The 12,152-nt window shown below is 37.5% G+C and overlaps 1 protein-coding gene across 1 annotated transcript in view; it reads left to right on the top strand.

Moving 5' to 3' along the window:
• The window catches only part of PLS1 (plastin 1), a 104,508-nt gene that overhangs the window by 63,751 nt on the left and 28,605 nt on the right, over positions 1 to 12,152 (top strand). The window contains exons 5-6 of the mRNA XM_012536142.2: positions 2,987 to 3,119; positions 4,557 to 4,638. Coding sequence (XP_012391596.1) covers positions 2,987 to 3,119; positions 4,557 to 4,638 — 215 coding nt within the window. The remainder of the gene's footprint in view (positions 1 to 2,986; positions 3,120 to 4,556; positions 4,639 to 12,152) is intronic.

Below are 12,152 nucleotides of genomic sequence, written 5' to 3'. Positions count from 1 at the left end.
TTTGGGTTGTTTCCACTTTTTGGTTATTATGAATAATTCTGTATGAACACTAATGTACACATTTTTTGTGTGGACATATGCTTTGAATTCTCTTAGGTATATACCTAGGAGTGGTCTTTTGGTAACTCTGTGTTTAACATTTTAAAGAACTGCCAAACTGTTCTCCAAAGTGGCCACACATTTACATTCCCACGAGCAAGGTATGAAAGTTCCAATTCCTCCACATTCTCGTCGACACTTGTTATTGTCTATTTTGTTTATTACAGCCATCCAGTAGTTGGGAAGTGGTGTCTCATTCCTGGTTCCTATACCTGGAACACATTTCCTTTCCCTGACCGTCTACACCTATTAAATATCTATCTTTCAAATAGCACCTTCTCCATAAAGCCTTTTCTTGATCAACCTAATGAGAAATGATTCTTTCCTTAAATTCCCTGAAACATTACTTGTATCACTCTTGTGGTATGTTCATTTCCCTTTAGTTGCATTTCTTCGTATATCTGTTTTATCTTATCACTACCCTAAAAATTCCTTGATGAGAGGTACAGTATCTTAGTGATCTTTAAATCCCTAGATTCTAAGTCCCTAAGCAGGTATGTATAGTGAGGTAAGAAGATAAGAAGGCAGATAATGATACCTACAGAAGTAAATGTTTGTGTCTTTATTGATTGTGTGTGTGTGTTGGATTGAATTTGGGGGTATCTACCAAATATGCCCTTAGGAAAATTACCTAGTTCTAGGAATTGGGGCAATAAAGAGAAAGGCCAGCTACCCTGTGATGGAAATTATTTTCCTTTAAGTTTTATATTGTTAAATCATTTTTATATTTACATAATAATATAATAATGAGGCAGTAGACCATTTTTCCTTTAAGTTCCTTCCTATTTTCCCCACTGCATAGCCCAACAATTTTTTCTGCCTAAAGATCACTGTTTTTATGCTGGAAGCCATGGATTGAGAAGTTGAGGATGGAGATGGCTGAGAGTAGGACTGGTATCTAGATGTGCCAGTTTTCTTTTCTTTTCTTTTTTTTTTACTTCTTCTTCTTCCTCTTCTTCTTCTTCTTCTTATTGTTATTTTTGTGGTACGTGGGCCTCTCACTGTTGCGGCCTCTCCCGCTGCGGAGCACAGGCTCCGGACGTGCAAGCTCAGCCGCTCCGCGGCATGTGGGATCTTCCCGGACCGGGACACGAACCCGCGTCCGCTGCATCCGCAGGCGGACTCTCAACCACTGCGCCACCAGGGAAGCCCCTTTTTATTATTTTAAAAATAAATTTATTTATTTATTTTTGGCTGCGTTGGGTCTTCATTTCTTATAATAGAAATTCGACAGAAATGGAGCTATTTTATTCATTCAAATAACTTTTTTCTTTTTTGAAATTTATTTTTATAATGGGGTTTAGCTGATTTTCACTGCTATGTTTATGCCGTTCTACACACACTTGATTCTCTTACGGAGACATACCAACACATAGGTTTTAAGATTCTTACTAGTCTGATATATTCCTCTGCGGTGAATAGGGGGTATTGAGTCCAGTTCATTGAGCAAGGAGTAGGTCTTGTCTATTACATATTTGATTTATGGAACGGTATCTGTGCTAATTTCAAACTCTGGTTTTATGCATCACCCCACCTCACCTTTCCCCTTGAGCAGGCATAAGTGTGTTTTCTAAATGTGAGACTCTGTTCTGTTTTGTAATTCAGTTCATTGTAGCCATGTTTACATTCCCTCTATAAGTGATATCTCATGATAAGTTTCTTTTTCTGTGTGGCTTATTTCACTTAGAATCATCATACCTAAATCCACTCATGCTGCTACTGGCCTTATGACATTGATTTCATGGCTGAGTGATATTCCATTGTACATAAGTACCACAACTTCTTTATCCATTTTTCTCTTTCCTGGGATATTTAAGGTGCACCGAAGTCGAGGTTCTTGTAAACAGAGCAGCCCTAAACTTTGGGGTGGCTGTGTCTTGTTGATCTTTATTTTTCTCAAGATATACGCCCATGAGTGGAAATGCCCTATGCTCTCTAGCTCTGTTTTTTAGATGTTTTAGGAAACACCATACACTTCTCCAGAGTGGCTGTTTGCAATTTACATCCCACCCATCAGGGTAACAAGGCTCCCTGTTCTCCATGGCCTGTCCTGCCTTTCTGGTTTTTACACTTTTTTCGGATGGCCCTTTTTAAATTTTTTTTTTTTACATCTTTATTGGAGTATAATTGCTTTACAATGGTGTGTTAGTTTCTGCTTTATAACAAAGTGAATCAGTTATACATATACCTATGTTCCCATATCTCTGCCCTCTTGCGTCTCCCTCTCTCCCATCCTCCCTATCCCACCCCTCTAGGTGGTCACAAAGCACCGAGCTGATCTCCCTGTGCTATGCAGCTGCTTCCCACTAGCTATCTACCTTACGTTTGGTAGTGTATATATGTCCGTGCCTCTCTCTCGCTTTGCATTCAAATAACTCTTGATTAAAACTAGTATTTCTGTTGTAAGTTCCAAATCACAACTCTATGAAAGTTTTTTGGGGGGCAGGTGGAATTTATTGATGTGGTTATTTGTTTCTTGTATTTCCCCCCCTGGCATATATGAGTATATGTGTGTGTGTGTGTGTGTGTGTGTGTGTGTGTGTGTGTGTGTGTGTGTGTGTGTGTGTGTAATCTGACCACTGGTGTTTGGTTCCTGATCCACTAGCTCTCAGAAGGAATATATATTTGGAAAGATTTTAGAATCAAACCGAATATTTATTGTGCTAACTTAAGGTATATGACTTACTTTTCCCTGATATATCAGATGAAAAAAGTGGAATGAATTCCCCTTTTTCTTTAAACCTACGCCCTCTTAAACCCTTTATTGTTTCAGTAAGGTTTTAAAAATTGGCATTTATTATTTTTGAACAGAAATTTAAAATTATATTTTTGCGGTGCAATTAATTTTGTGAAATGAGGTATGCCAACTAAGATTTTCTGTTTTCAGAGGAAGAAAAAGTGGCTTTTGTTAACTGGATAAACAAAGCCCTGGAGAATGACGCTGACTGTAAGCATCTCATACCTATGAATCCCAATGATGGCAGTCTTTTCAAATCACTTGCCGATGGCATCCTTCTTTGGTGAGTTGAGCATTGCGTTAAGGGAGCTATGTTCTTACTGTCCACTGAAGAGCATTCAGTGAAAACTACAATTCAGTGAATCCATTGTCTTTTGAAATTAGTCAACAGGTAGCTACATTAGTCTTGAAATTTTTATATTTTATATATATTATATAGAAAATCAAGTACTATATATTTTCCAACATTTTCTTTCAAATGCAGTCTCTTATTTGGGATCTTTTTCATGTTTCCTTAACGATGCCAGGAAACTTTTGAGTTACTCCTCTGATACATTTAATAATGTTCACAGGGTTTCTTTCTTTTCTTTTTTTTTTTTTGGCCGTGCCACGCAGCTTGCAGGATCTTAGTTCCCCGACCAGGGATTGAACCTGGTCCTGCTGGCAGTGAAAGCGTGGAGTCCTAACCACTGGACTGCCAGGGAATTCCCCATTGTTTCTTTCTTCACTTCTCAGTGTGGGGCTGTTGATCATTGACTGGGACAGGAACATGAGGAAATATAATAGAACTATATATCTCATTTGTGCTTAAATCAGATTAACATTTTAATTCAATCTTGTCATATCCATGGCTCTTTGCAATCTATTTCTGCTCACTAGATTGTAAACTCTCTAAGGGCATGTCTTTGTCCTTGTTGTGTGTACTAAAGTCCCAGCATACTTCTTTGAACAAAGCAGATATCTCTTATTTTTTAAGTTTATAAAAAAACAGAAGACTTTCAAAGAAGAAAACCACAAATATTCTTAGCACCCATAAATAGCTATTATTGCTATTCTGGCACATTTCCTCAGTCTTTTTTCTGTGTTTTTTAGTTAAAAATAAAAAACTATCCATGAGTACAGGATATTAGTTTTTAGGACATTACGTATACAATATACCTTGAATTCTACCTACAAGTCTGATCTGTTCCTCTGACCTTCAGAGGAAATTCCTATTATGAATTGAATGGGTATTTTCTTACCTTTATTAAAATACAGAGATAAAATTTATATTAGTTTCTTTTAAAATGTTTGAATTACTGAAATTTCAGACCAAGTCTCTGGCTCTTCATCTTTCTGCAGCAACAGTAATTTTAACGCTGTTCATATCACTTTATGAAATTAGCCTTCTTGAGGATTTTTTTATTCAACATTTCAGGCTGCTGAATGTTGATGATCATTAAAGGAAATAAAGGAAAGATTCACATAAAGAAAATGCAAGAGTGTTTGAAAACAGTTAGAAGGAAATGCTAAGATTACAATTGCAGTGAATGATGAATGTGTTTTAGGTTAGGTAATATTTCTTAGATTTTTAAAATTAAGTCCCTGACATGAATTATAGTATAATTTTCAAAGAAATGGATGGTTACTTTTCAAAATTTAACTTTATTGTCTACTTGCAAAAATAAACTGAAAACATTTCTGGGAGTCTTAAACTAAATTATTCCCATTTTCTCTTTAGTAAAATGATCAACTTATCTGAACCAGATACAATTGATGAAAGAGCCATTAATAAGAAGAAGCTCACCCCTTTCACTATTTCTGTAAGTATTTGTCCTTTGCTAGTAATCATGTTACTGTAAGGATCATGGGTCCCTTATTAATGGATCTTTAGGCCCAGGCAAATCCTTTGATTTAACATAATTTTGGTTTCCTATTAAAAACTAGGTTTTTACTAAGTAAAAATTCAGCTGCATTTTTTAATGAAGAAATTAAGATTCAAAGTACGTTGGATGAAATTTAAAGTAGTGTCCAGATTATGTTACTCAACTATTGTAGTTACTGAGTTATTTTTATTAATGAATATTCGCTTGATGCCAGTGTTTTTGTTGGTTGATTGAGATAAGAATACTCCATAGTTTTACCACATGTTTTACCATTTCACAAAATTTTCGCTATTCTTTCTGTACTAGATGGTTCTGTAGTCAACTTCTCCATTCAGATCTTGTTAAAGTCCGGGAATTTATAGTCACCACACTTTTCCCCTCAAAGTCTCTAGATCAATAGGGGAATATCAGTATCTACTAAGTACATACTAGGTACCAGTCACTGTTCTGAACACACCACATGAATTATCCCTTTGACTTCTCCCAGCAGCCTTAAAGTAAGGTGGATGTTGTGATTTTACAGATGAGGAAACCGAGGCACTGAGAGGTTGCACAGTGGCCGACGCAGGATCTGGTCCCAGTAGTCTAGCTCCAGAGCCCATCCTTTTAATCACCAAGCTATACTGCCACTCTCATGTGGTGGTAGTAATAAGCAACTAAGTTAATGTGCTAGTCACAGCTGTAGCTATTAAAAGTGAGCTACTGCTAGGCTGTTTCCTTTATTTCTATTGGCAGGTATAATTCTTGATTTTGCTAAGGTTGTTAAGGCTCTTCTATAAGGAAGCTATGACCTTGGAGTAGTGGTATGTGGTTAGTCTCAGACTATCCAAGGGGTCCTCCCATTTCCCGTTATTCTTGAGTAGTACAGAATTTGCTGTTGACTAACATGGCTTTCTTGACCCCCATTTTCCAATAATGTTACATATTCCTAGCAGAAACTACCATTCTTGAAGAAGCCCCTTTCTGACTGCAATTGCCAGAAGTTTATTCTCCTTCATATCTTGTGTCAGGATGTTTCCTCTAATATCTATCATTGTTGAAAATATACATCTTATTTTTAGAATGCATGTGTCACACAATTTTTTATGGCCCTGAATCTGAAATGCAACATTTCTTACTATTGTATAAATTAATTGTACGGTTTTACTTTTAATACTTATATGCAGTGCATTGGAGAAAATGAAGAAAAATATTCTGTAACTATTTTTGCAATACTATAGGATGGGTCTGAGGGGCTAAGTTTTTTATACTTCTATTTTTAGAGATAGCATTCTTCCAATATGAGTAGGGATAATAGTCGAGGTCTCTAAGGTGCTTGAAAAAGTGTACTAATGTAGAATGAGAAAAGATAGCCCTCTGGGAAGGGGCAAAGTGTTACTGTGGTTATTAAATCTGTTTTGTTTATTCAGTAATTTTAGAGCTCTGGGAATAGATCTGCTAGACAGCTACCCGTTTCCCATGAAACTTTATCTTGAAGAAGCCTAATTCATTTGTAAAAGATTGTGATAATATAGTTATTCGCCTCATGATGATAGGTTGGTAAAGTATCATGATGTATGAAAGAAGAGAAATATAAAAGGATGAAAATGACATATAATAACTATGAAAGCAAGGGAAAGAGATCAGGTAGCTAAGAGCAGGACTCATTTATGATCTTGGATACTTGGTCATCTCTCTTTCTACCCAATGTGTTGCTGAGCTGCATTCTTTTGATTGTTTGTCATTATTGAAAGAAAAATAATTATATGAGTAAGAGTCAAACAGATGGCAATGATTTAGGGACCTAAAAGTCAGGAAATAACACAAGAGTAGGTATAGAAGATTGAATCTGTTCCTTATAAATGTAAAAAATCCATTGCAATTGATATACTCACATATATACAAGGTGTGTATGTATATACTTTACACTTACATATGTTTACAAATGTACACACACATATATGACCTTAATTTCAATTACACGTTAAGTAGGGAAAACATAAAGCTCATTTGGACATTACAAATGCAGTGAAAGTGATGGTATGTAAAATAAGGATGAAATCTGAATAACAAAGAATGCCTTTGTCCTTACCCGATAAGTGTTTAGCACAGCCCTCTAAAAAAAAATCATTAACAAAATGGACTCATCTGGAATTGAAGCTTTATTGGAAACGAAAATTTGCAAAGTGGTATGAATTAAAAGAAAGAAAACTTGCAATCCCTATTTGAGACTGTTAGTAAAGAGTTGGATAGTTAATCAAAATAGAAGGGACGTGAGAAACCATCTAACACAGCAGTGTAAATTTTTCTGCCTGGTAAAGTGGGCTCTATCTTAGACACAGACGATTCACTGATGCACAAAAAAGATGGGAGAGAATGGATGGCTTTCCAAGATAAACTGCCATGTTTGCTTGATTGTTTTGTTAGTATCTCTGTACGGTAAGATATCCTATTTTACAGATTAGGACACTGAAACACAAGGAGGAACAACCTCTCTTATGTCTCCGTTGTTGAAGGTTCCCCATTGTTCTCGCCTATCCCCCCCAAAACAGGTCTTCAGGAAGGAAGGTTGAGCACTCAGGGCAGTTGTCCATGTTAGGACTTGGAGAGCAACCTCTGTATGGGGTTCTCCTGTTACTTCTTGTTCTTTAGAATCGGCTCTAGACAATAGTGGTCATCCCATTCCCTCATTTCCAGTAGGGCAATAATGTATTTACCAATTAGAAACTACCATTTATTTGCGGAAGCACATTTTAGCTCCTTATTTTCAATCCATTTTTAGCCAATTACTCAGAAGTCATTTACTATACTTGTAAAGCCAACATTTTTGAATAAAATTAACATCGAAAGCTGGTTCTCCATATATCACCAACATAACCTGTTAAGACAAAGCTGAGTTTTACTGCTTACAGCAGTAAGAGAAAACACCACCTGCAAATCTGTGGCAGTGTCTTCAAGCTGAGGTTAGAACTGACGATTTGGAATTGTGGTTTAAGGTGGGTCTTTCACTGTGGGAGAGGGGAAGAGAGGAGACTAATGACTGGGTAAGGATGATGATGCAACTGATGCAACAGTCAGAACTGGTGGAAATTGCAAGGGGAGGATTTCAAGGTGAGGGTGTCAAAGAATCTTTTAGAGTATTAACTGTCCATTGATACTTTCCACTGAGGAGTTGATAGGTCTTGCAAGTAGTGGCTGCAATGAACAATCAAATATTTTGCCTTCTTCTCCTGGAAGAATAAAGTCATGCCAGTGAAGACAGAGGAATAAGTGCAAAGTCACATTAAGGTGTAGTTTCCTTGTCACTGTCCAGGCTGAGAAAAGCAGTGGAAGGTTTTGGTTCTCACTAGTTATTACAGTCAATTTGGTGAAATTACATATTTCTTCTGGCCACAGTACCATGCTGTCAATGTAATGGGTCATTGCAAGATTAACACTATTACTGGAAAAATTTTCAGTCCAGTTCTTTCCCCAGCTAATGCATTCTGGGGAATCACAACCAGAGCAAACATTCTTTATGCTCTTGGAAATGAAGAGAGAAACATATTACTGGTCTAGCGTAAATTGACAGAGGCTGTCTCTTGAAAGTTATATTGATTTGATTTAAGGTAATTAAACATATCTGAAGGTAGGAAAAAATCTTCTGAATATCTAGAAAATACTTGAAATTTACTGAAAATATTTTCACAATTATCATGTTTATTTAGGTTGTAAATATATTGAAGGATTCTCTGGTTCTGCCTTCTTTTGGGAGAACTGCATTTAAATGAATATTGCTTAATACCACTACAAAAATAATTTAATTCCAAATGCTTACTTCAGTTACCCTTGACTAAACCCCAAGAGATACAGCCACTTACTTGGAGCCCAGCAAGCTAAATTGCTTCAGCATACTGTAAGAGGAAGCCATTGAAATAATCACTCTGCTTTGTAAACCTTTGTGTAACTTCTGGCTAGTAAACATAAAAATTTAAACAAACTGTGGGAGCAGGGGCCCCACCCAAACGTGGACTGTAGAAATAAAAGAGGAAAAGACAATCTCTACCTTTTCCCCAAAGCAAATCAAACACAATTAACAACAAATCCCCTAGCTTTTAAATTTACCTCCTCTTATCTTTGGTGACTTAAAAGTCTGACTGTATTGATTATTTATCACCATTAAATGGCCAAAAAAATTAGGCCTAGTAGCAAACAGGCCACCGTGCCTTTCCAAAAGGTGAAAAGTTGATCGGAAAAATGTCATCGGTACATAGTATGCATTTGTTATTTAGGGAAGAAATTTGAGGAGGAGGGAATAAAAAAAAAAAAGTTAAAAGCCAAGGTAACTGTAAATTTTTCTAATTCAGTGTCTTTTCCAATTTGCTGCCTTGTGTTGTCCCAAACTGTTTTTTTGTTGTTTGGTGGCTCTTTTTTTGTACATTTGTGTTTCTGATCACTGGTATAGCATTGATAGATGACAGCTAAAGCAAAAATTAATTAATATTATTAAATAAATATTGCCCTCAATTAAGCTTTTAGATTAAAATTAATGGCATTTTTGGATAAAAAACTTTGAGTTACCCTTTTTTAGGTTTATTTGAAAATAATTTCAAACGTAGAGAAAGTTGCAAAACTAAAAACTATACAAAAACACTCATACATCCTTTACCTGGGTTCACCTGTTGTTAGTGGTTTATTGCACTTTAATATTTGTGCTCTCTCCCTCGTGTGTGCGTGTGTACACAACCTTTTTTCCTGGACCACTTGAGGATAAGTTACATACCTTATCACTCTTTACCAGTGAATTCCTTAGCATATATTTACTCAGAACAAGGATTTTCTCTTATATTACCACAGTATAGTTATCAAGTTTATAAATTTGTATATTGAGAGGCACAAGATATCTGTATGTCTCTTATAGTTGATGTTAGTTTTTATCATCAGGTTAAGATGTTACCCAGTTTCTCCACTGTATAATTACTGTTTTCTTTTCTTTTTCTCCCTTGCAACTAATAAGCAGTCCATGAGGAAACACTTGAAGGCCATGCAGATATCCTGCTCCATAACAGAATTTTCTCCTAGATTTTAGATTCCCTAGATTGATGATTCTTTCCTAACAGGGTCTTTACCGTGATGGTTGCAAAATTATGTTTTTTTTTCAACTCCAGCACTTCCTCCACATTTACTAGTCTTTTATTTTTTTATTTTTGTTTTGCGGTACGCAGGCCTCTCACTGTTGTGGCCTCTCCCGCTGCGGAGCACAGGCTCCGGACGTGCAGGCTCAGCGGCCATGGCCCACGGGCCCAGCCGCTCCGCGGCATGTGGGATCCTTCCGGACCGGGACACGAACCCGTGTCCCCTGCATCGGCAGGCTGACTCCCAGCCACTGCGCCAACAGGGAAGCCTTAGTCTTTTATTATTTGGCATTCTTCTGTAACCCAGAGACCTCTCTTCTCTCTCTCTGTCATTGATAGGACTCAGGAATTCCTACTTTTTCCAGTGGCTTAATTCATTACTGTGCTTGATTATTTTGGTGCTTAACTTGTCCCAGATTTGGCCATAGAGAGCACCTTCAAGATGGCTCTGGGCCATTTTTCCTTTTTTTTCCATTGTTGTAAAATACACATAACATAAAATTGACCACTTTAACCATTTTTAAGTGTACAGTTCTGTGGCATTAAATACATTCACATTGCTATGGATTCATCAATACCATTCTTCTCCAAAACTCTTCTCATCCTCCCAAACTGAAACTCTATACCCATTAAATAATAGCTCCCTGGGACTTACCTGGTGGCGCAGTGGTTAAGAATCCTCCTGCCAACACAGGGGACACGGGTTCAAGCCCTGGTCTGGGAAGATCCCACATGCTGCGAAGCAACTAAGCCCATGTGCCACAACTACTGAGCCTGCGCTCTGGAGCCTGTGAGCCACAACTACTGAAGCCTGCGAGCCACAACTACTGAGCCCATGTGCCACAAATACTGAAGCCCGTGCGCCTAGAGTCCATGCTCCGCAACAAGAGAGGCCACCGCAACGAGAAGCCCGTGCACCGCAAAGAAGAGTAGCCCCCGCTCGCCTCAGCTAAAGAAATCCCACGTGCAGTAACGAATACCCAATGCAGCCAAAAATAAATGAATGAATGAATGAATGAATTATTTTTTAAAAAAGCTCCCCATTGTCCACTGCCCCATCCCCTGGCTATCACCATTCCACTTTCTGTCTATGAATTTGGCTACTCTGGGTACCTCATATAAATGGAATCATACAATAGTTGTCTTTTATGGCCAGCTTATTTCACTTAGCATAATGTCTTCAGGATTCATCCATGTTGCAGCCTGTGCAGAATTCCCTTCCTTTCTAAAGCTGAATAATATTCTATTGTATGCCTATACTGTATTTTACTTATCTGTTTATCTGTGGCTGGACACTTGGGTTGTTTCCACCTTTTGGCTTTTGTGAATAATGCTGCTACACACATGGGAATACAAATACCTCTTTGAGTCCTAGCTTGCTTTTTTTTTTGAGTAAATATCCAGAAGTGGATTTGCTAAACTATATGGTACTTTTGTGTTTAATTTTTTGAAGAATAGCCATACTGTTTTCCACAGAAACTGCACCATTTTACATTCCCACTAGCAATGCACAGGGTTCCAATTTATCTACATCCTCTCCAACACTTGTTATTTTATTTTGTTTTTTTTTTTTAATAATAGACATCCTGATGGGTGTGAAGTGGTACCTCATTGTGGTTTGGTTGACGTTTCCCTGATGATTAGTCATGTTGATCTGCTTTTCACGTGCTTACTGTTCATCTGATATCTTCTTTGGAGAAATGTCTGTTCATGTCGTCTGCCCATATTTTAATCAGGTTGTTTTATTGTTGTTGAGTTGTAGGAGTTCTTTCTCTCATCATAATTACAGCTCATACTCTAATTGGGGGTGATATAAAAATAAATATATAACTATATAACATGTCGGAGAATGATACAGAGTAAAATAGAGAATGATGAGTGTGAGCAAAGGCTGTGGTGATGCTTGCTATCTTGTGTAGGACAATTGGGAAAGCCATTAGGTGCATTTGAGCAGTGTAAAGGAATTGTGGATATTTGAGGGAAGTGTGTTCCAGGCAGAGGGAATAGCAAGTTCAAAGGCCCTATAGAGCTGGAACAGAGTGAGTGAGAGGAGATAGTGGGAATGATGGGGAACATTTGTAGGGTTTCAAAGCTAGGGAATGCCATCGGGTCCATATTTTAATAAGGTTACCAACAGCAGGGTACTATGGAAGGTGGGTTTTAGAGAGTAAGTCTGAGCATGGGTGTTAGGAAGGAATTAAGAAACTTGAAGAAAGGTACTGACAGTTTCCAGAGGTACTTAGAAGGTGGAATTGACAGAAATTGGTCACAGGATGTTGGAGGCAAGAAGAACAAGGATTCTGCTCAGGTTTCTGACTTAGGAAGAAAGAAGCAAGAATGAAGGTTGGTCCTGTCAAC

Source organism: Orcinus orca, chromosome 5, assembly GCF_937001465.1.
Source record: "Orcinus orca chromosome 5, mOrcOrc1.1, whole genome shotgun sequence".
In the NCBI taxonomy this organism is placed as follows: Eukaryota; Metazoa; Chordata; class Mammalia; order Artiodactyla; family Delphinidae; genus Orcinus; species Orcinus orca.
This window is presented reverse-complemented; position numbering and strand designations above follow the sequence as displayed.